The 25,261-nt window shown below is 40.1% G+C and overlaps 1 protein-coding gene across 4 annotated transcripts in view; it reads left to right on the top strand.

Moving 5' to 3' along the window:
* Positions 1–2,482: 2,482 nt before the first annotated feature.
* The window catches only part of tnk2b (tyrosine kinase, non-receptor, 2b), a 42,942-nt gene continuing 20,163 nt past the window's right edge, over positions 2,483–25,261 (top strand). For 2 of the 4 annotated variants that reach the window (XM_017310140.1, XM_008433141.2), the window contains exons 1-9: positions 2,484–3,236; positions 18,432–18,609; positions 19,648–19,712; positions 21,917–22,186; positions 22,293–22,445; positions 23,368–23,531; positions 23,610–23,729; positions 24,457–24,583; positions 24,682–24,828. In XM_017310140.1, the coding sequence (XP_017165629.1) occupies positions 3,156–3,236; positions 18,432–18,609; positions 19,648–19,712; positions 21,917–22,186; positions 22,293–22,445; positions 23,368–23,531; positions 23,610–23,729; positions 24,457–24,583; positions 24,682–24,828 (1,305 nt within the window). In that variant the 5' untranslated portion in view covers positions 2,484–3,155. Of the gene's footprint in view, positions 3,237–13,231; positions 13,598–18,431; positions 18,610–19,647; positions 19,713–21,916; positions 22,187–22,292; positions 22,446–23,367; positions 23,532–23,609; positions 23,730–24,456; positions 24,584–24,681; positions 24,829–25,261 lie in introns of those variants that run through there. The other 2 variants (XM_017310138.1, XM_017310139.1) reach the window with 2 other exon arrangements.

Below are 25,261 nucleotides of genomic sequence, written 5' to 3'. Positions count from 1 at the left end.
TCTCGCAGTGCTTCATCATGGAGCGAGAGAAGGCGTTTACATGTTTTAACAGTCTTGCTTTCAGCCTCCCCTGGCAAAAGTTTGATCTGGTAGGGTCAAAGGTTGAGAGCTAGAGGAGGTCCCAGATTTAGTGTTTTTTTTTTCCAAGTGGTTTTCCAGGTTTCTGAAGCAGAATTTGAAAAACGTGATTTTAGAAATGATTACATTCATTTGATGGAGACAAATTTAGATTAGAAAAGCTTTTAATGGAAAAAAAATATATATACTTAATGTGCTGAGAGTTTGTGATCGAGGTCTCGAATGTCTAAACGTCTCACTGTCTTAATTGGGAAAATTTACTCAGAAGTCCACTCCACCTACACTCTTTTTGATAACACTTTATTTGAAGGGGTGTGCATCAGACTGACATGACACTGTCAAAAACATGACATAAAACCTGTCATGAACCTAAAGAAGTCTTTATGAATGTTTATGACGGTTGTCATGAAGTGTCATTTGGTAAATAATGACACTTTTAATTCAAAGTTGCTAAAAGTTGCATTAAGTCCATTAAAAGTGGCAACTTTGCATGATTTTGTAAATTATAATTTAATGTAGTTGGCACTTTTAATGGACTTTCAATGCAACTTTCAGAGCAACTTTGCATTAAAAGTGTCATTATTTACCGAATGACACTTCATGACAACTGTCATAAACATTCATAAAGACTTCTTTAGGTTCATGAAAGTTTTATGTCATGTTTATGACAGTGTCCTGTCAGTCTTATGCACACCCCTTCAAATAAAATGTTACCCTTTTTTTTCCTGACGAAATTTTTTCTTGACTGCAGAATGATGACTTTTAAGTTACTTGGAAATATTTTTATAACCTTTCTGAAAATGATGGGAAGCAGCAATTCCTCTTATATGGTTGACATTGCATTCTCCAGAGCAACAAACTACAAATACTTCCGCTTTTCATAGAAGTATTTACACTGATGATTAATCAAGTGTGTCTGATTAAATACACACTTTAAGTGTGCATTTATGACTGCACCGTTTAAAAGTAAAAAAAAAGTAATCCTGTTTATAGGTGTGAATATCTATGTCTGACAGTAAATTTATTTTTCTGACGTCTAGCCTCAGAAGAGCAGATTCTGCTGTAACACTTAGTATATGAGGAAGAAGGGGAAAACTTGAGTATTGTTTAGTCTTGGAGGAGAGAAAAATTGAGGAAGAAGGGAAACAAACAAACATTGTTTGGAACAGGAATTGAGAAAGGATAAAGGAAAACTTGGGCTGAGAGGGGAAATATCCATGACTTGAAATTTTCACCTTTTATGTAGATCCCAATAATAGGTTCCAATAAACATTTTAAGAGAATTCTTACTTTTTAATTTAAGTCAATTTATGAAGGAATAAAGGAGATTGTCTTCTATTTTTATTATTTCACTAAAGCATTGCATAAGGTTGGAGCACACAGAGGAGTGTTTGCTTATTTCCTTTGCACCAACTCTGTAGATCTTCTCTCTCAATAAATTTACCTGTATACGCTAAGGGTTTTCCTTACTGCAGCAGTGCAACTCAATGACACATCTCTGTGAAGACCAGCAGACGGGGTTACACGTGCACATTGTTCTTTCATGCTGTTTTCTCCGCCATCCAGATGTCCGCTTAGTGAGGATCCAGATGGCCTGGATACCCTCTCTGTGTGTGTACTTGTGTGCACTCAAGTACACACACAAAGCCGCATGGCCATGTTTTTCTCCCTCTGAGGGAAGATTAACTCTCCTCATTAGGACCCCCTTTCCCACACACGTACACACACACTTGCATCTCTCTCTCCTCCCCTCCTGTCCTCTACCATGCCTCACCCTCATTGGCTCCCTCTGTGAGGACCACCGCCGACTGAACCACTGTGACCGCAGGACACCAGAGCGGGGAGGTGGCAGGGATTGGTTGATGTTGCCACAGTAATAGAGGAGGCGGCCACTCACCAAATCATTGAGCTAAAGCTGAAATGGAAAAAAAAAAAAAAGTGGACTGGTGCAGAAAGCAGGTTAGAAGCTGGGGGAATGAACAGAGGAAAGGAGGGGAAAATAACAACAACAACAACAATGGTGAGGGATTAGCCATCGATTGTGCAATTAGTTGGTCCATTTAGGGCAAAGCTGTGTCAGAAATCCCCACCAGACCTCCGGTTGTCATCTTCAGAGCTCAGCTGCCAGATCAGAATCCTGTCATGCTCAGAGATGTACAAAGAAAACACAGGTGTGAGATTCTAAAAGCAGCTTTTGGAGGGAGATGGTCCCGGATCGTCGACGTGARATTTGTGCAGTCGATGAGAGAAAGGCGGGAAGCTGACCGTGGCGATTGCCTGTGGCAGGGAATAATAGCGTGGCAGAGAGAGAGAGAGAGAGAGAGACAGTGGGAGTACCGCTGGATCTAAAGAGCATGCGTCAGCATGACGGCAGAATGCATTAGATGTGGAGAGAGACGGTGTCAGAAGAGCTGGGCACCGTAAAGACGTTTTGAAGGTCTGACTGGTCGGATGAGAGTAGAAATCCGCTGGACTCTATGCCACACCTTGACTGCATCGGGAAAAGCTGCAACAAAAAAGGACTTTTTCAATTCCTGAAGAGGAATTTCCTGTGAATTCTTAAAAGCTACAGAATGCAAAAAGGATTCGTTCTTGAGTGCCTTCTTGAATTCTGCAAGAAACTGACACTTTAGTCATCTTGCGTGGAACATTGCCACCATTTCCCAGAGGAACACATTCCTTCAGCAATCTGCACCTGCACTCTCCACTCTGCTGGGTCGGTCAGCGAAGGACACCCTGTTGCAAACGTCTGAAACTGAGGTTTTCATTGTCCAGCCCTTTTTTTTTTTTTTTTTTCCACGACAAGCTCTGAGTCAGCCCAAATGTCAGAGGGAATCACGTTGGCATCGCAAGCGGCCGGGATTTAGCAGCGAGCGTAGTTCAGATAGAAGTCATACTGCGATTGTGCCAAACGATCTGGAATAATGCTGTGTACGCTGTGCTCTGCTTGTCCTTCCCAATGACAGCAGTGACAGCATGGATCTCGATGCAAGCCGACTGACTGGGCCGAATGCGTGGGTTGCTTGCTGACTGGAGCAGTTGCTATTTGAGGTCTTTGAGGACTCGCGGTCCCAGCGATGGGAGAGACGGCAGAGTACCAGAGGCTGCAGGAGACGGCAGAGTCAGACTACCAGAGCTTGCCCAGTGATGATGAAGAGGTAAACCTTTAAACGTCTGCCTCATCTGTGACGGTGACAAATAAAAATTCCAATAAGTTTTAAACATGTTTTTGGTGAAATTTGACCTGAAGTTATATAGAGTTGACTTTGTTGTTTTTGGAAATCCACCTCGGCAGCAGTGAGAACAGGCATTTGTGCTATTTTGGTGTTAGTTCATGATGAGGGAGTTTCATGTGATTCTAGCGTCTACACTTGGTTCCTTTTGTAAATGAGGTGTTTCTTTTTTTAGTAATCCAGTAGCATCACCCCTCCCTTCGTCACAGCTGACTAGGGCAGCCGTTGTTAGTGTAAACTCCTGGATCTTTTTCACGCTGCAATAATTGATTACAACTTGTAGATTCATGAGTAACAAATTGATGTTTTCATTACACTGGTTGTCATTGTCATCTTTAGTCCACTGGTGTGCACTCCACAACCCCACCCAGGGCTGGGCCCAGTGAGTACTGACCGCTGAGCTGTTGAAAGTGGGAGCATGAGCTCATTGATGATGTTCTGCAGAATGAACTTAGTGAAAAGGTGAAATAGTGACGTTTTATACCTTCCCACATATTCTGTAAATATGCTTTTGAAGTTTGTGCGTTTCTTGCGCTTCATGGAATATGAAGCTTTTTTTTTTCAAGGTGTATTTTCTTTCACATTGTTTAGTACAGGAGTCTCCGACTCATGTCCTGCAGATGCATTCACACCTGAATCAAATGGCCTCAGTACTTCGGTCATGCAGAGACATTTTAACAAGTCATTCAAGTGTGTTGAAGCTTTTAAAAGCTGGAGGATGTTGGCTCTTGAGGACTGGAGTTGGAGACCCTGGGCAGAATAGTTCTTCTGTTTGACCGACCATCCATCAGTCAGCCCATCGACTACATCGGTTTTTCATTCTTTCAGGTCCATGTTTTTGTTCATTCATCTGTAAAACCATAATTCCTTCCTTCCTTTCTTAAACTCTGACTAGACCATAGATGTATTTTATACATTTGTTGCTCACTGTTATATTTATAAAATGGACCAAAATGACCCAAGAACTCTGGGGAATTTGTGAGTGCGTGTTTTAAGGGTGGGCGATACAGACTTTAAAAGTTTCATCAAAGTATTTTGATGAAACTTTTAATGATGACAAAGTAATAAGAAGTATTACTACTTTTTAGGTAGCTGGCTGTGACTGCACTCACAGCTTAACAAAACACAAATGCTGCTCTTGAAAAACAAACTTATTGGTGATCTCATTGAACAAACACTGGAGAAAACGGTAAAACTAACAATCCCAGCAATACAAATAGATTTAGTTTTTTTTTTTTTTTTTTTTTAAAGAAATTGGAGCTTATTATGACAACGATAAATCAAAAATTCTCATAAGAAATTGATCACGATGAATGATAAACGACACATTTGTGTGTGGATGAATAAATGGCATCAGCAACTACTATAATTTGAGCTACAGTGTCGTTTAATTTTTTTTCTCATTGAATAGAATGATATTGATCCTATTGGTTTTCTATTAGTTTCCAAGCACACACTGCCCCTTTTTGACTACTCCTCTGCCTTTAACTCAATCCCCGCTCCGAACAAAGGAGCACAGAAACGGAGCTGAACATGTCGTTTTCTGGATGAGTGTAAATGAGCTGAATGTTCCCTGTGTGCCGAGGATCTGTGCTCCACTTCAGTGGACTTGAGCCGCTCTACGCTGCAGCTGTCCTCGTCGCTGTGGGCTCAATCGGATCGCCTTCTGCAGCTGCAGCAGCTACATGCTGAATAAAAGGGACTTGCATGCAGGCGTGGACCGGTATAAGATAGGAACGCTTTCATGTGGTCTCAGTATTTATACAAAAGCGGTTTTAACAAGCCCAACATGGTGGAAATGCTTTAATTTAAAATGGGAAGGCAGCAATTATTCTGACTGGTCCTGAGATATGTTTAGTATGTTTATTTAATATCATTTTGAATTTTTACATGGAGATTTAAGCAAAATTAAACACAAGCTAGATTTTGTTGTTTTCAAGACGTATAATGTTTAATAAAATGTGTCTTTGCCATCTTACAAATCAAAGTACAACAATATATCAGTTAATGAGTCCAGCTATTTGCTATTTAATATGCACTGCACATTGCTTGGTCATTTCTAAACATTAACCTTAATAATTTTGCTACCTTATTTTATTTTAAGTAATGCAAAGAGTAAAAACTACTTTAACAAACTCACAAGTATGGGAAAATGTTGAGAAACTGGAAAGCTAAAGTTAATGTTTGTGGACTGAGGAAATTGGAGAGTTCACGCATACAGCAAAACATGCTGTGTATGCCAGTACGCAAATTTAATGAAAGATTCAAAAATAACAAAAAAAGCATCCTGCACATTTGCTCTTCAGCCTTTTTATAAACTGCTGAAGTCTCATACTCTAAAGTAACCTGCAGAAATATCTCAACATATTTTGTTTAAAATTCTTTCTCCTAGTGGTGGGCATTTATCATATCATTTAACATTTGTTGTTTCTTATAAGAACTTTGATTTATCGTTGTCATGTTAAATTTCAGTTAGTGATGGTATGGTAAATAAAAAAACAGACATGACAGAATGATCAGAAATTATATTTTTTCCCATTTTCTCCTATTTGTTCCACAAGAACATCAATAAATATTAGTAAATTCAAAAATATGATTAAATGCAGTTATTGTGTACTGTTTTTTTAAGACAAATGCTGTCCCACACAGTCACAGACATGCAGTTATCTAAAAATTATTAATTACTTTTTATCGTTATTTTCACAAATGATCAAGTCCATATTGATATCCACCTTCTCATTTACGTTGTGTTGTCAGTTTAACCTGGTGGAAATTGTGCATGCTGGATTTGCCTATTGTAAATCGGAGCTCAGGGCTGAAGACGAAGCATTGTCCGATTCAGGTCAGCAGCCATTTTCTCAGTGAGTCTTTGATGTTTTTGTCAAGAACGGCTTAAAGCAAAACAAACAGGCGATTCCCCCAGATCGCAACTGTGTATAAGCCAGGGAGATTTTAAGTCTCTGATGTGTTTTTAGGTACAGGAAGGAAGACGTATTTTTGAGTTTTTGCTTCGTGCTGCACAGTTTGCACCTCAGTCGTGACTCTTCTATGGCGTTTTGCACCAGCGCCCTCCTCCACCCTCTAAACCAGCTTTACTGGGATCAAACAAAGAATAGTTGAGGATTGGGGTGCATTTGCAGGATTAGGGGGACATCATTGGGAGGGTTGTTATTGTGGTTGGGATTTATGGTTATTACGTGTGGCCATCAAAACAATCTTTGGGTAGACATATATTCCATAGGGGCCTGTTCATATGCAGAGCTCCTATCCTTCCCAGAACTACCCAAACATCATGCCTCCTCGTGTTTTCGCGCTACGGACGACGAACCGTCGGGGGATGGCGAAGGGAAAGCCAGGCCTTGTCAGATGTGCGTACTATCTGTGAGGTCAGCAGTGACGCATATCAGTCTGTCTGTGCATGCAGTGAAATCCTGTGTGTGAGGGTGTGTAGTTGTTTTGCTTGCACGGTTGTAAGAGGGATTATTACTGCCATCACTCAGCTCTGGCAGCTTTTTGGCACCTGCGAACTAAACCACAAAACTCATTTTGCTGCCAAAAGATTCCAAGATAAACTCCAAGGTGGCTTAGCTCCCAACACCGTACGTCACGGTGGCTCCCTGGAAGTGCATGCCTTTTCATGCCTCAAACCAACTACAACGAGCATCACGTTACGGAGACGAGCTCAATGGGATTGCGTGTTGCAAAAAAGGTAGACTCCGTACAGCTCTTTTACTTTGGTAGAATCTTTTAGGGGAGAAGCTTCTACTTTTATGATCTACAGAGTTATAGTTTGAGATTTATAACATTAATTCGCTTTTATTCAATCAATCAATCAAATTTTATTTGTATAGCACATTTCAGCAGCAAGGCATTTCAAAGTGCTTTACATAATTAAAATAAAAACAGAAATAATCAGTGAGAAAGAGAGAGATTAAAAAATCAAATAAAATAAAAAAATAAATAAATAAAAACAAAAAAACAAAAAACATATCATTAAAACGTCGAAAAGAAAGAAGAAGAAATTAAAAACATTAAAAAGATGGAAGACATCAAAACCGGCACTCTAACCCTAATTTAGCCATAAGCAACTCTATTGTGTTCAATTTGTACAACTGAGGGACTCCTGCTGCTGTTTGAGGGAGTATTACAGAGAGAAGGTAATAAAGGCCAGATGGAAGCAGCTGGACATGCATGCAGTGGTTCATACTTTTCAGATCTGGAGATCTACAATTTTGACAGTTCTTTTCATAATAGGTCAACCTTAGTCAGATTAAATGGGGAAATTTCAAGGTAAGAGATTTTATGTCTATTAGCTGGATTCAGAAACGTGTTTTGTTCTAAACTGTTCCATTGTGGCTCTGCTTGTATAGTTTACCTTCTCCTGTTGGAAAGCGAACCTCTCCTCTGGTCTCAAGTCTATCTCAACCTCTAACAGGTTTTCTTCCAGTGTCATCTGGTCTTTGGCTACTTTCGTCTTCCCAACTTCCTGGGTCGAACTGAAAACACACGTCCCCTAAGCACAACACATACATGTTTAGGGGTGAAGATGTCTTTTAAAGTGGAGTTCATTCACTACATGGGTCAAAAACTTTTGCCTTTTTTGACCAGAGCAACTTCTCCAACATTTGCTGTGTGTAAATGGTTGTACATGAATTATTTTAGGGGTATTAAAGGAAACTGGGGGTAAATAGATGTGCAACCCCATACTTTTTGGATTTGATTTCCTTCCACCTTAGATTTATTTCTGTCACATAAAATCTTAATGTAACACTTTTGAGGGATCTAGCTGTATTATGGCAAAGTGTGGAGAGCTTCAAACGGTTTAAATGCTTTTGAAAAACATTGTACCCCTTGGTTGATCTTTGTCCCACTTCAACCTTGTATTTACTCATAATGTTTCATTGGAATTGGCTTGTTGGTCTTATTGGAAGTCTTTGGTTGCTTATCTTTGCATCAGTCTGCTTTTTATAGTTAATGATGCACTTTTCCGTTTTTATTCTACCTTCCCTTATGCTGAAGAATGCAATTGTTTCTCAGTCACTAATCTTGGCACAGTGAAATCCTCAAGCTCTGTCTTTATGGAAACTTCTGCATTGTCCTTTGGGTTTTGAAATAATTTCCAAATTTTTTTGTGTTCTTACATCGTTTGTTTGCATTATCAAACTGATCCACGATACTGTCATATGAACAAACAAAAGTCACTTGACTAAACCCTCAAAACAGAAACGTTGGCAATAAATATCGGTTGCTGATATCTGCTCAGTTTTATTGATCAGACTGATGCTGATATGTTGAACTGTCTGGGACTGGCCGATACCGATGTCGATGCCGATACATCATCCATCTCTCGTTACGTCACGCTGGCAGAGACACTCCTTTGACTTTTCTGTCGTTCAATGTTGCTTTTATGAATGAGCTTGAGATTTCCTCTTTCTGTTGATTTTTACTGCTCAGCTGTTGAATGTGGTTTCTTATGTTCAACAGCTGTGGATTTATTGTACAGAGCATGTGAAAAACATAAACTGCATGCTGTCAGTTCAGTGGTGTAATGACTAACCAGCAAACCCTCAGAATACTGAATTATAAAGATTTCACCACCAGTTCTAGTCAGTGGTCTGCTGCCACCTTGTGGCATTTTGTTAGAGCTACTCTCACACCATACTGTAAAGCAGTGGTCCCCAACCTTTTTATTATCGCGGACCGGTCAAGACTTGGAAAATTTTGCTGCAGCCCAGGGGGGGGGTTCGGGGGGGGGGGGGGGGGGGGGGGGGGGGGGGGGGGGGTGTGACCCGTCAGATAAGGCTTCTGCATGTTGGTAGCCAATCAAAAAGCGCGGTGACGTAAGAACAGAGGGGAATCCCAAACAGCTGACATATCGCGCAACTGTGAGTCCGGTGGATATCGGAGATGATATGTGAAAATGTTTATTATTATAAGTAAAGGTAATTATTATATATGTTTATTCAGTTAAAAATGTTAACTGAAAAAACATAGTCGCCTCCAAATCATAGTGCAGCAGATAGAGCGGCTGCTCCCGTCGTCTTTTATCCACCGCCTTTTCTTTTTGTTATGTCTTTTATCTCTTAAAATGACTCCACAAACTATCACTATTGCTTCTACATCGTCATCCGTGTTTGGTCATTCTAAATTCCCGTATGACATGTTGGGGGTTTTACTGGATTATTCTCTGGATTATGTTCGTGACTGGAATCGGTTCGTGTGGTTTGTTGCTCCTGCCGTGTGGCTGGAGACACGAACCGATCGAACCTGTTGTACTTTTATCAGCTCTGTGGTCACAGAGGTTTGGAGAATCGGCCGACAATTCTTAAATCTTTCTGTCTAAACCAGACTTAAGGCTCACAACAAGCTCTACTCTTCTCCTCTCGACCACTGCCCAAACGCTCTCTGACTCTGGTCGCTATGGTAACGTTTACATATCCCTTCAAAATAAGATACAGATGCGCCACAAAAACTAACATTTTACTTTCGTGAAAATTTTAACTCACGTTAATGACTAACGGGAGCCCTGAGCTTGTTTCTCTGCAATGAGACGGTCCCATCTGGGAGTGATGGAGACAATAACACCCGAAGTGTTGCATATATCCACAGCCTGCTTAGTCTCTACGTGGCGAAGCAGTTTGATGCTTCATTGCCTCATTAGCAGCCGGTTGCTGCATGTTACGCAGAGCTGCTTGTAATGTGGGCCTCATCTACCGGTCCGGAATAAATCCATTCTCCTGTCTCTTCTCTGGGCCTTTTCCCCTTTCCGAAGACATCTGATCTGTTTCTTGCTCATTTGCTGCTTGTGGGCTCAGCGTTAGCGCGCAAGTAACCGAGAGAATCCGGTTAAAGGATTTTCAAAATAAAAGATCCTCCAGACTCAAATAATACATGAAACGGAAATATTTAATTATTTCTTGCGCGGCCCGGTACCAATTGGCCCACGGACCGGTACACGGACCGGGGGTTGGGGACCACTGCTGTAAAGTATAAAGTGCTTTGATTTGCTCAGTGAGGAGAAAGTTGGTTGGCAATTAGACTCCTATTGATTTCAAGCTGCAACTATTCAATAAAAGAGATGACAGTTATCTGTTTGATCGATCTGTGAGGATCGATGAAACTTCTTCAGGGTTTTAAGATTTGAAGTTGTCTTTCCTCTTAAGAACTTTAAGTCATAAAAGTGCAAGTTTCTTGATATAAATGGAAATGTAGAATTCTACATTTCCTAATCCAATGATTAGATACATCTTTTATCCGTAGCGTTATATGCTCAAAACACAGGCCATTGAACGTCTTTTTAACGAGGTGCTTATAGTTTTGATGCATTTAAAGAACAGGTAGCCAGTTGTATTTTTTACCATCTCATCTGATGGTAACCAAAGAAATCTTTTCATCCATCCTTTCTCACTTTTTATTTCTTTTGATTGCAGATGAACCTTTCCCCACCCAAAAAAAAAAAAAACACTTCTCTGCTGGATTTTTTTTCTCCTGCAGTTGATGAATATTTCATAGGAAGAATACCTGAACACTCTTCAACCTTTTCTTCGACATGTTTCAGGTGACGAATCTGTTACAGGCCTCTCATCCAGATGTGGGTTTTTTAAGGAATGTGGCGTACTCTCTATCATCTGGTTCACGTTAAAGTCCGTTACATAACTGTTCCAAAGCAAACATTATGTCATTAAACTTCATGTCGTGAGGCTCACTAGGCTGTTCTTCCTTGATAAACAATTGCAACTGTGAAGTCTGAGTCACAAAAGTTGTTTGTTGATTTTAATAGTTTTGCTTTATTCTGTACAAAAACTACTAAATAACTTGTTTCTTTGGAAATGGACACTAAAAACCAAATAAACCAAAAGATACTTGGCACCAATTGAAGTAAGATGCCTGTTTTTGAGTTTCCTAGTTTACAGCACACATGAAAACAAAGTAAATGTTGGGTGAAATGCTGAAAAGTGTTTTTGGTTTTTTGGTACGGGGCTGTGTTTACATTCAGCTGAGTGGTGGAAGAGAGATAAGATTTTTGGGGGGATTATAGGCAGGAAATCAAAGGCAACACCAAATAAAGAAGAAAACATAACGGTTTGGCCGGAGCCTCTGGAGGGAGGAAGGGGAAGGATTTATGAAACGGAGGAGGAGAAGGGCGAGGAATTTCCTAAAATATAGCAAACGTCACCGAAGCAGAGCTGGGAAGTAGGCTGTGGGTCTTATGAGAAAATTTCTAGATCTGTTTTGATGTAAAGATTAATTATTAATTAGGCAATTAATCATTTAATGTATCGATATGCAACAAAACTGTCACTGAACATAGTGTGGAAACTAGTAAAACTTAAAATCTGGACAATGCAGTTTTTTTTTTTTTTAGCATAAAAAATTGGAATTTGTCCCAACATCAATAAATCTAAATTCTTATAAGAAATTTAGAACAATAAATGATAAACGACACAATAAATGCCCACCCCAATGATAGACAATTCTGTTACACTGGGTAACGGTGAAGCAGGGGGAAAACGATGCATACATGTTCAGATAGTTTACTGACAACAATTTGAAAAGTGTGGGGTGCATTTTCTTCCCACTCTCACCCCAATTCAGAACTTTAGAGAAACATCTTTCCATTCATTCACTTATAGCTACATAGCTTTACTTGTTTTTCACATCTATAAACTGAAATTTCTGCTTTCTTCTAAAAAAAAAAGTCATTTTCAGCTTCTAACAATCTTCTTCCAGGATTTTGCCTTTATTTGACTCTAAGACGAGAATCCCCACAGCATGATTCTGTCACCACCATGTTTCACTGTAAGTATGGTGTATTCAGGGTGGTGATCGATGCTTTTTTTTCGCATTGAAACAATTTTTCTCATTTTAAGATGTTTTTTGATATGATAGCGTCTTTATTCTGCTAAATTTATGACTATATTTTTATAATTAACCAAAAGTTCTTGAAGCCTGGTCCTGGTACTCAATCATACAATTCACAGAGGGATGGTTGAAATAAAAGCCAACTTGTGAAATTATTTTCTGTTTGTAACGTACATCTTTAGAAAAGCTTCAGCCTTAATTCTAACCTCGTCGATGGTTTTCTTGATGCCATTTGCTCTCTAACAAACCTCTGTAGTCGCTAATTATCTGATTTCTGAAGATAACTGGTAACATTGGATTTTTTTTTCATGGTTTCAGAGTTGGAGGGGGCTGAATGAAAATGCAAAAGTGTCTTCTCGTTAAATCATTAACATCGCCACAAAATTCTGCTTGTAAGGCGACAAAACCTGGAAAGGTTCAAGGATTATGGATACTTATGCGAAGCACCATGCCTGTGCATTCTCCCTGTGTGTGTGTATCCTTTTGTGTTTGGGGCTGTTGCATCACAGGAAGCCGGCCCCCCTATCCCTTTTCCCCCAACCCTGTGGTTGAATGTGACCCCTTGGCCCTGGATCAAATGCTGCGCTGAGCCGAACACCATGAAGCCTCTGTCCTCTGCACCACGCACAGCCCTGTCCTGTTCTGCTTCACTCCGCTCTGCACTGACCAACTCCATGCTTGCAGGACGTCGTGAGGCGGGAGGGGTGCGGGGGACAGTGGGGCGGAGAGTAGAGTTTCAGAAAGAAGGTGGGAAAAGAACTTGCAAACACGTGCAGTTTCACTAGAGGCGAAACACATTTTGGGAAATTTAAGCGGCTCTCCTCCCTGGAACGCCTGCGCTGCTTCTCCAATTGCAGAGGAGTAGAATCGGGGAGAAGTTGTTTCTATTTTTAGTTCCACGCGCGTCGGCGGGACGGAAAAGCAAACAGACGGGTTGTTGCATATGCAAAGCTGAGAGTCGGGGAGGGGATGGAGGAAGGACCGGAGGAAGGAGGCGTGTCTTATTTGTGAAGTTCTGCAAGTTTAAATAACTGGCTCATTGCTGTCTGCACACGCAGGACGAGGCTGACCCATCCTCATATAATCAGACTTTTTTTTTTATCTTTCTGTTTTGTATGCGTGAGTGCTGCATTTAAGCGCCTTCTTGACCCTGCGATGAGGCTGTAGAGGCTTTACGTGGGAACTTGTCCTGCCATGGAAGTTTTGCTTCCCGCTCACTGGATGAAAGCTTCAGGTTCACATCCAAAGACTGTCGGCACATCTTCTGTCACTCCAAACCTTTATTAACAGCCTAAAGGGCAGCTATTTGAATCAACTCGCACTTTAATTTTTCACTCTGATCCAGAAGAAGCAGTTCGGCAATGCGGCGCATCGACAAGCTGAAAAAAGCCTTCCCCTTCGTGGCACGCTTCCATCTGTACCGTGTAAGTGTCCGCCGCGGTTGTAGCTACGGAGCTGGGTCATGTGGTGGAGCCGCGAACCATGAATCATGGTTGTGGTATGGTGAAGTCAGGAAGATGTGAAAGGGGCTCTCCTCTGGGAGACTTGTTGTTGTTGCAGCAGCAGCAGGATGTTACAGCAGAACCTAGTCTGGGCCAAGAGATTTCTGTGCGTGTGCGTGTGTCTTAATTCACCACCACTATGAGGAATGAGTTGAGCCAGAAATCATGTTGCTTTGCTACTTCCAAATTCCCACATTCCTCTTTCTCATCCTTCCTTCATACTTCCTTTTTGGTCCTAAGCATTGCCTTTTGTAGTGTTTGCAAAAGGGTCTTGGACAAAAATGTCCTTCTCTCCAACAGTTCTCACCATCTCTTGATGCTTTTTAGAGGTAGAAAAACAAAGCTATTAAAGTACCCTCAGTCCTGGACTTCTGACCAGAGTTTGGTTTCTCAGGGTCCTGCTAAAAGTCACGGCTTCGGGTCGGAACATTGCAATCTTGCTGTGATACACTCGTATACCAAAACATTTTATTTTTCTTTGGAAAATGATAAACACCTAAAGATTATTCCTTTGTTTTATTTAAATTGAACACAACCTCGAACAAAAAAGAACAGCTCAATTTTCTCTTTCTTCTCAAAGGAAAAATGCTATTTATTTTAATTCTGACTTAACTCTAAATAATTATAAGCTCTTTCGTGGATGTACACCATCTTCATAGTGTGCAATTAGAGATTTTTCCCAAATACTGACTAGATTTTTTAAGATAAAGTCCAACACTTCATTTGGTACTATAATAAATATAAACATTACTTGGTCTATATCAGTAAAGATGGAAACATGTTGTTGACGATGTTTCGGTTTAGCTTCTCAACTCTCTGTCCATTTCATTTTTTTTCATAAAATTGAAACACCTGAAAATTTACTGGATGCTTCTTCATCCAGCAAGAACATACACACTGAAGTGTTGCTGGTAGAAACCAGTTACCAATTGAGGTATGTAACTAATATAAATGTTAACATGTTCACTAACAATTACTCAGTTTTGTAATTTAGTAATTTGGCTTTCAACATAGTTCATCATGGTTCTTATGAATTGTGCATGGACAGAACTTACAGCGTCCTAAACTTAGAGCTTTGCTTAAACTCAATACAATTTCAGCTGTGCTCTGTTCCGATAGCTACGCATAGCTGAACAGGTCACTTGATAAAGAAAGACCAGGAGCTGCAGCAGCTAATACTGTCTCTCTCACAGCGAATGTCATTCAGAGTAGAAAAAGACTTTATTTGGGTAAGACAAAAATTATTTGATCAACAAAATAAAGTGACTTGCAAAACTTGGATTATAGCTTTACAAGCCATAAATGCAAATAGTTAGCTCCAATTTTTGAATATATGCAGCACAGAATTTGGTTATTGTTTACTGGAGGTGCAGCTGACCATAAAATCCATGACGGATCACATGGAAATTCAAATACTAATCGGCACCAATTTTTAAAATTTTGGATCATTGACGATCGATTGACCGATCTTCTCTACCTCCACAAAAGTTTGAATATCAGACGCTTTTCCCCACACACACTGTTAAGATGCGCGTTTAACAGTAGTCACCCCCTGTTGCCAACTTAATAACTTTGTTACTATATTTAGCAACATTTCAGACCCCTCTAGCAACTTTTGAGGTTTTGAGTTGTTGGAATTGGCAGGTCAGGCTTTTTAAAGATTGGTGATTGGCCAAAGAACTCCAACCAGTGCACCCCCCACCCCCTTGAGCTGTATCCTGGTCTTATCCAAGGTATTGACATTGGTTAATATGTATTTATTTACCTAATTAATTGATGTAGAAATAACCATCTGACACGGAAATGCTTTTGCACCTTTAATTTGCCCCCTCATTCCTCACATATGACACCGTCATGAAGTCGAGGCCCAGGAGGAAGCCAGTCTGCGTCTTTGGCACCGTCCAGAGAAATAACACCCACATGTCGACTGCCAGGGAAGCTGCACTGCAGAGGTGTACTCGGATCAGCCGTATCAGTGGAACTACYGACGGTGGTGTTCCTTACCAAAGCAATGCTGTCCTTAAAATGTAGCGGGGTCAGCCAGGGGTTTGTCCAAGCACCGTCTGGCTGCAGATGGATTCAGATGACTGGAGCTTTAGTCAGTCCTGGAGCTTTCAAAAAGATGTTATCTAACCAACTTTTATGAGTGTACAAGAATATGTATAGGTATGCAAACTAAAAAGTCAGAAATTCCTTTATCTAAAATTGAGGCATTAAAATACCTTTTATGAAAATAATTTTTATGGGACAAATATTTTCATTGCGTTCTGTAACTCAAAGTTGTTGAAACTTCCGCTAACTAGCTGCTACTGCAACCTTAGCTTACCTAGCTAGCGTTTTGGTGTCATATCATGGGTAAGGAAAGTAGGAATGTATCACAAGTTGGTTAGACAATGTCTGTTGCTAACCCATACAAGGTTAGGTGCATTCTGTGGGAGGAAAAAATAAAATTAAGCTTAGCATTACAGGGGTTAAGGCTGTTGAAAGTCTTATCCGGTGTGAGAAGCATAATGTCACTGCCAAGTGTCATTAGCAGATCCCAGAAATTTCACAGTTTGTTATCCTTGATTGTAAAACAGCAGAATTCCCCAGCCTTCCTTTATATTCAGTTTTTAAATCTTAAATTTTATTCAAGGTAGCATTAAAAGTCTTAAGTCTTAAATTGTACTTTCTAAGACGTGCAGATGCCCAGCTAATATTTATCGAGTGCAAAGGGAACATTAGGAATATTTAAACAATTTTTTTTTAATGTTTGGCCCCATATTTTCTGTAGGTCAGTGTGTGTGTGCTTGTGCGTGTGAGCCACGTTGACGTTTGGCTCCTTTGGTCACTAGTCATTAAACAATGGGAGGCCAACCTTTAAGTAAGCGTATTTGAAATGGTAGAGAGGAAGCTGTGACCCCCCTCTGACATTTCTGTCTGGACCTTGTGACCTCGCCTTTGCCAGCACAGGAAGTGTCTCTGTTATTTCCCGCTGCAGTATTCGTGGCACTTTGGCGTTTACTCGTCTGTGGGACTGGGAGAAATTTCCTGAACAGGTACAGTTCTTCCCCCGCTGTAATTTAAATGTGCTTTCTGCTCAACTGTCACCTTGATGACTGTTAGGATCACCTTGGTGCTACTGTCCTTAAATCTTAAGTTTCGTGAAGCTGATGGTGATGGATGATATTTTCAGCTGGTGCCTGTGAACAATGAGCACTGATGCTCTGTCTTATTATTGCATTGCGGTCACATTGTGTTGGGCTTCCCTGTTCTTCTGAGTGACACTAGCGGCGCATTTCTCATCCTGGGTTTCTGTTCTGTGCTGGAGGGCTGAGTGTGAAGCATGTGGATGGTTTCCACCAAAGCTAGCAGCATATAACATTCCGGCCCAGGAACTAAGTCAGATTTACTGATTTATCGGGGCCTCTAGGCTCAAAAGGGGGAAACGTTGTTGGTTATCGTCTTAGTTATTATGTGCTCAGTTTTGAAACCAGCATCTTTTGGGGGTACATCACTGACCGGGCCATCCATAATAATGAGTAGAACATTGCTGTTAACAGAGATGCCCGATTTCTGATCTCTAGCATTTGAGCTTTTAAAGAATTGAGCAGATTCCTCTTCCACCTAGGCCTGTCACGATAACAAATTTTGCTGAGCAATTAATTGTCTAAAAAACTATTGCGATAAACGATAATATTGTTTCAAGACCTTTTGACACTGATTTAATGGAAATGACTAATAATACATGCGATTTCCTGATGTACTTTATTTTCAAAAGAACACATAACACTGGAACTGATAAACTAAATAAACAAAACAACCAAAAACAAAAATAAAATGAATTCTCAGGCTCCATTAACAAAAAACGTACTTGAATACTACTTCCACCACATATATGAATAGCATGAAATGTATTTTTCCAAGCCTTATGACTGTGGGAGTTTATGAATTTGTATTGAGTAAAGGTGATGTCACACTGTGTGGGAGCAGCAGCTGTTTCATTGTTACTATGACAAATAATAGAATAATTATCTAATTGTTTTAAACTGGTTTCAGAATGTTATTTTAGCAATTTGCTTGTGAAAACATTCTCAAAAAGCTGAACAACCTGGTAAAGAAAGCCGGCTCTCTTCTGGAGATGATTGTTGAAAAATATTATATAATGATTCTTTGAAGGACATTAATGAGATTTTTTTATAACATCTAATTTAGCTCAGGTATTACTAGTGGGTTTTTTTAAGATGTGTTCAAATAAAATTATCCTTAGTAGCTAACACATTCTTAAAACTTGTTCTTCCCTCAGTCTCCACACTGAAGAGTGTTATGTTGTAATCCTGATGGAGTGGCACATTGGATGAAAATTTTTCTAACTAACAGTTTTCTTTTTTTCGTCTGGGAAATTTCTATTATTACATTAAGATGAAAGTGAAAACATGGCAGATACGTTTAAGTAGCTGAAATGTTTTAAGGATTTACAGTTTCCCGCCTACTTGTCTTAAAAAAGTTATGGTGCAGCAAATCTAAAAACCTACTTATATCCTGACTTGAAACATTTATTTGGCTTCCAATCTGAGATGAACTTTTTTATTCCAAAGTGGAATTGCGTTACAAATGATCACTGCAGAGGAAACCGTCTGTGAGCCCGGTCCCTTCTGTTTTCATACAGAAAAGAATGGTTTGCTTGTTTGTACTGACTTTGTCTCAGGAAATGTAGCGACAGCTTTTGAGTCGGCACTGATCGATTTACACCCAGTGTTTTCTCTCTGTCCTCCAGAGACTGGGCAGTGGCATGCAGTGTGAGGAAGGAACAGAATGGCTGCTGGAGCTGCTGATGGAGGTGCAGCTGCAGCAGTACTTCAAGAGGATCCGAGACGACCTCAACGTCACGCGACTCTCGCACTTCGACTAYGTCAAGAATGAAGACTTGGAGAAAATTGGCATGGGTCGACCCGGTGAGGCAGAAGATCTGTGCGTGTGAAATTAAAGGCAGAGCTGGGCTCATTACAGATGTTTGTTTATCGCATTTATTGTGCCAAGTTACACTGCTGGTTGTTTTTGTTGACTTACTCTGGTAAAGAGCTGGAAAAAGCCTGAGAGTAAGTTCAGTAGTAAAAGCGACAAATCCTCTTCCACTACATATATAAATAGTATTCAAAGTATTTTTTCAAACCTTCTGACTGTGAGAATTTATTAATTTGTATTGAGTCTATGATTTTATTTTTATTTGGCTGGACTGTGGGTCAAATAAAAATAAAGCGGAAATAAATTATTTAATATTGGAAGCATACCGAGAAAGTAGACATCTTGAAATTAAAAAACAAAAAATCAGCAGCCACCTTCAAGGCTGTGTGCTTAGTATTTGGGCCATATTAAGAAAAGAATAAAAAATTAAATTTCAAGAATAAAGTCATAGTATTTCAAGAGAGTCGTACAAAAAAAGTGTTTAAATATTTTTGAGAATAAAGTTGTAATCATCATGACTTTATTGAATTTAATTTTTAAAATGTTCTTAGTGTGATCTAATACTCCGTCATGTTTATCAATATTTCTGTTTTGCATATGTATTTCCTTTTGTGGTTAGTAATGGCTCAGTGTCATCAGATCTAAATTCAGTCCTCCACTACCCAACATCCTTAGTTTTACTTCCACGTCCCAGCTGATAATTAGACACAATAGGAGGAGACAGCGGAGTGCTGAAGCTTTTGTCTGTGGTGTGGGTGTGTGTGAAAGAGATCACAGCAATCGTATTCTAAATCCACTTACTGAACTCCCTCGGGGCCTCCCTTCACAGAGCTACTTCAGACTAATTGAATCCCACTTCTTTTGCTCTTATAGGCACTCGCAAACCTTTTATCTGCCCACTCCTTTAATCATCTCTTAAAGATTTTATTTTTACTTTTTGCTTTATTCTACAAGTTTATCCTCTGTATAATTTTAAAATTTCACCTTACTAACTCACCGCTGTGTTTTACTTTTTCTCATGGATTCAGGCCAGAGACGTCTTTGGGAGGCCGTAAAGAGGAGGAAGGCCAAGCGGAAAACCTGGATGAGCAAGGTGACTGTCAATAATCCATTCACCAAACGCAGGAATGCTTTTCATTACTCTAGTATGCGTTGTGTGACGGTACACTACGAATGAGAAGGATGAGTCTTCTTAAAGAGAAAGCTCTCTGCGGCACTTACGCTTTAAGTTGAGGCAAATATTTATCATAAGCCTGGCGGGCCACCAGGTTTTACTTGCTGCCACCCCAGGCCACATGTCGTTTAATATAAAAAATACTTGAGCTTTGTACCCTGAAAATATTTAGTTAAGTATATTAATATGCTGACTCATTGTCCATTTTTTGGTAATATTTCTTTTAATTTATTTACTTTTGAATGTGAGCATTATATGCACTACATAGCTTGTTTTAAGGCTGATTACTTCATTAGGATGACTGAGGTGTCAAAAAAATATTTATTTCAATTGCAATTCATTGTGTTTGCCTTTTGTTAAGACGCTATAGTTGGTGTTTAAGTATTCTTAATCGTGTCTTCTGATAACATATAGTTATGTAGTCAAATTTTTACATTTTTGGTGAACTTTTAACATTTTTTTAACACAAAACCATGGTGTACCACACTAGTGCCCCCTACCAGCGGGTTTTCTCTGGGAAACCCTGCATAAATGAATTACCTAAAAGACAAGACTCTTAAAAAGTCAACATGCTAACTTAAGTCCTCCAGGAAAACTGTGGTAAACAAATAGGAGTGCTTGTTGGCAGTGGAGTCACAGGATCTATAATTACACCTGTCTGTTTCCGCCTCTGGCACCATCCAAAGGGAGTCATCTGCTTCCTCAGCATGCTTTCTGAGTGCGTGTGTGTGCGTGTGTGTGTGTGTGTGTGTGCGCGCTGCCCAGCCGCAGCTAGAATCTTATGAATGCCCAGCCTCCCATTTGAAATCGACTGACCACACCGTGACCACAGGGTGGTGGTGTTTTTAAAAAGGTCTGTCGCATTATGTCATGTCTGGTTTTGTTGAATACGAACGGCTGCGTGTTACATCCAGACAGTTGTACGTGTTTGGTACAGTGGGTCCATTCAAGAGTCCACTCTCTATCCTTGTGATTATAATGAGCTCATAACTTAAACCAACATAATGTCAGCGACTCAGAAAGGTACAAAAGTTTACATGACATTCGGACATTTTCGCATGTGGTGAACCACAAAGACTACAATGTAGGGCATATTTGTTAAATGAAAGGATAATCATACTTTGGCTTTCAGTGTTTTTCACCAATAGCAATCTGTAAAGTGTGTTTATGAAACAGTAACCCAATCACACAGAGCTTTGTGTGATTGGAGCCGATCAGGAGAAAAATAGAGTTTCGGACATTTGCAAACCCACCAAGACAAAGGTCGTCTAGAAAATCTGGAGGAGCTGCAGCGATCCTCAGCTCAAGTAGGAGAGTTTGTCAACACAGCGATTTTCTAACATGTGCTCCAAATATCTGGTTTTTATGGAACAGTGGAAACCGGTCACTTAAAGTCTGATTTGAGGACTTCTTAAACATGTACCTACACTCTTGGATAAAACTTTTTAAACTACTTTGAATAATTAAGTTTGCTTTGATATAAATGCATATGGAATTTTTTTGTATTTTAAAGACCAAAATTAAATGACAAAAACGGGCAAAAATTTTCCCAATCAGTTTCTTTCAATATAAAACTCATGAAACTTTAACAAAAACTGCAGGTGTGTGTCTAGTGAATCTTTGGTTAAAACGTGTTTGTTCTTTATTCAGTGAAGTTTCTCACGGTGAATAGAGAGTTCAGAGGTTTTACTGAAGTAAGAGTAGCGATACTTAATAATAAAGTTACTCAAGTTAGAGTACAAAGCTCAATGTAGTAAAAATACTCCTAAAAGCAATTTTTTCCCCCCAAAAGGTTACTTGAATAATGCAACTACCCAATTCTGTATGGAGCTACAGCGAAAACCTATAAAAGTTGGTATAAACACACCCCAAATGACTCACAGCTGTAAACGTAGCAAAATGAAGTTCTACAAAGTGTGGTGGTCTAGTTTTAATGGTCAGTTACAGAAAACTTCAATTTAATCCGTTGAATTTTGTGAGAAAATATGAAAAAGTGGTATGAATATTTTTGGGGGTCACCATAAGGGTTAGGGTTATCGCTGTTGATTTTGGTGATTTAATCTGTGTTTTCACTTTGAAGTTGTAGCTTTTGTAGAAGAGAAAATATTTGTTCTTCATTCTAGGTGTTCAGTGGGAAGCGGATAGAGGGCGAATTCCCCCAGCAAGGCCAGCTGGCCTCTTCGTTCCGCAAACTGTCCCTCACACCTCCCCTCTGTCTGGGTGACGGCGTCCTGGACAATCAGCTACACGGTGGCGGCGGCCCACTGGACGGCCAGCAGCAGGCCCTCACCTGCCTCATCCCAGAGAAGGACCTGACGCTGTTTGAGAAGCTCGGTGACGGCTCGTTTGGCGTCGTGAAGAGAGGGGAGTGGCTGACGCCTGGAGGGAACGTGGTGAGAAGACGTTTCGGTTCATTTATTCCGTTTCTTGGGAATGAAGTGAAATTTTCACGGCAAGGCGGAGGGTTAAAAATCAGCCATAAATCTGTTGATCCTCCAGGTGAACGTGGCGGTAAAGTGTCTGAAGACTGATGTCCTCAGTCAGCCGGACGCTCTGGAGGATTTTATCTGCGAGGTCAACGCCATGCACTCCCTGGACCATCAAAACCTCATCCGCCTCTACGGCGTGGTGCTCACACACCCCATGAAGATGGTGGGGGCGCAGACTCAAACACCAGCAGTTCTTTATAGATACGTTGCATGTTATTGTTTTACATCTGGAAATTTTGCACATACACACAAAGCTGGAGGGCAAAAAGACAATTCTTTTACTTTCCATCCGTAGCCGCGCTGCTGCGGTCAAACAATCCCGTTAACAAAGTGAAACCTGCAGATGTAGGTGTTATTAATTTAGTGCAGTGTGCCACAGCAAAGGGAAAATAACACAGGAAAAAAAAAAACTGAGCAACTCAAAAACACTCGTATTCCTTTTTTTCCCTGTTTTTGTCATCTAGGCTACACAAAAACCCGTTGCCATAGCAACGAACAGACAACACCTCCATGACACCAAAAAACATGCAAGCATTTCCCACACAAAGTACAGAACATTCAGTCCATTACCAGTTTGATGTTTTCAAGCTTAATGTTTTATTTGGCGATTATTAATAAGTGATTGGTGGTTGATTAGCTAATTTAAACACCTGCTCTGCTAATGATCTGTCAGACTTAATGTGTGGATTGAACTAGGACACATTGAATTCTGCAGCACATCTACATGTTAAGGTTGTCAAAGTCAAGCTAGCGTAGCTGACCTACTTCCCTCTCCCTTGGTATTTTTTTATTAAAACTTTTCACTGACCTGTGGCAACTATATAACTGTAAAAGGGAATCACATTTTATAGTGTTAACAATAAGCAGCAAAGCACTATGTCTCTTCATATGTAAGGCATACGTTTAAGATTTAGCTCATTATGTTTACAGCTAAAACCCAGGGTAGTCATATTTTGTGAACTGTTTTTTGCTCGCTGACGATCTTATGCGCATGAGGTCACGTTGCAATGTGCCTATAACAAAAATTAAAATACTTATTTGTAATTTGCATCTCAGAATTTGTCTTCATTACTCTTTGCTGTCAGGTGACTGAGCTGGCTCCTCTGGGTTCTCTGCTGGATCGTCTGCGATGCGTTCATCCTCAGGGCCCGGTGGTGATCCACACTCTGTGTCAGTATGCCGTTCAGGTAGCGAGCGGCATGGCTTACCTGGAGCAGAGACGGTTCATCCACAGGGACCTGGCGGCGAGGTAAGGCAAAGACGGTACCCATGTAAAGGAAAGTTGGAAACACTAATCACTGCTAACTGCACCCTCTTCTTTGTTCAGGAATATCCTGCTCTCCTCAGCTAACAGAGTGAAGATCGGGGACTTTGGCCTGATGAGGGCGCTGCCTAACAACGATGAGCACTATGTGATGCAGGAGCATCGCAAGGTTCCCTTTGCTTGGTGGGTGAAGGACTTAAACTAATACATTGTAGATTGGGAAATATTCCGTTTTATATAATTTATAGAAATCGCAAAAATAACTTGGTGAGAATTGTCCACAGAAACTGGGATTACATATAGAGCAGCAGCAAGTACATCTCAAAATGTAAACTTTGTGAAAAAATGAAATATTTGATTAATTTCAGACTTGGCACAGGGTGCTAAATCTGATTTAGCAACGTTTTCTGTGAGAATTTTTGGGTTTTCATTGTTTCTAAGTTTTCATTGTTTCTTACTTAATGATTTAGTACACATAAAGCTTTCAAGCTTCTGTTTATTGTAATTTTGATGAATATGACTTAGAAACAATGAAAACCCAAAAATTCTCACAGAAAAATTTGAATATTGTAAAAAAAAAAGAGAGAAGTTATAAAACGCTCCTAAAAAGCGTGGAGGGGAAAAGCATGGTATAAAAAGGTGCAACAGGGATAACCAACCCATAAGGGTGATTTCTTTATTATTATTATTATTATTATTATTATTATTATTATTATTATTATTATAATTTTGCTCTCATGTAATATTTTACTTTTCATTTTCTGTTAACCATGGGATGATGTTACTGCAATCAAATTGAAATACTTTTCAAGACTTTGTTTCAAACGTCTTTACCGGAGGGTCAGTAAGTGTGGCTGGTTCTGAGTACGCAGCAGTGAATGGCTTCAGTTTCCTGCCTGTCCTGTTGCAGGTGTGCTCCAGAGAGCCTGAAGACGAGAACGTTCTCCCACGCTACGGACACCTGGATGTTCGGCGTCACTCTCTGGGAGATGTTCACGCACGGCCAGGAGCCGTGGCTGGGCCTGAACGGCAGCCAGGTAGGAGCTGAAATTACTCACTTCACAACATTCGAGACAAAGGACTGATGTTTACCGTCATCTTGTTTCTTTTTTTGTGTGTGAATTTAAAAAATAAGATTCTCCATAAGATTGATAAAGAAGGCGAAAGGCTTCCAAAGCCAGAGGACTGTCCCCAGGACATCTATAATGTCATGCTGCAGTGTTGGGCTCAGAAACCAGGGGACAGACCCACTTTTGTAGCCCTGAGGGAATTCCTGCTGGAGGTAAGACATCACACTCACATATTTAAGTTGTACACCAGATGCTAATCTCAACACCTTTGGAGCGTGGAGGCCTGACCACTTCCCACTGGTTCAAGTGAACCATGAGCTCCATCTAGTGGTCATAGAAAGCTTTTCAAGAGTGCAAAGGGATTGCGGTGAAGGATTACGTCATACAGTAGCTCAAGAAATGTACAAATACACAAAGTAAGCACATTTGTTTGCTTAAGTACATATTACTAGGCTTAAAAAATCTGGTGTATCATATGTTTTTTCTTAAATCCTGCCATTTTGTTTTGTCATTTCTGTCACTTCCTATAATATTTTATACACACACACACACACACACACACACACACACACACACACACACACACACACACACACATATATATATATATATACATATATATATATATATATTGCATTTATTGTG

Source organism: Poecilia reticulata, linkage group LG17 (assembly GCF_000633615.1).
Source record: "Poecilia reticulata strain Guanapo linkage group LG17, Guppy_female_1.0+MT, whole genome shotgun sequence".
NCBI classification, from domain to species: domain Eukaryota; kingdom Metazoa; phylum Chordata; class Actinopteri; order Cyprinodontiformes; family Poeciliidae; genus Poecilia; species Poecilia reticulata.
This window is presented reverse-complemented; position numbering and strand designations above follow the sequence as displayed.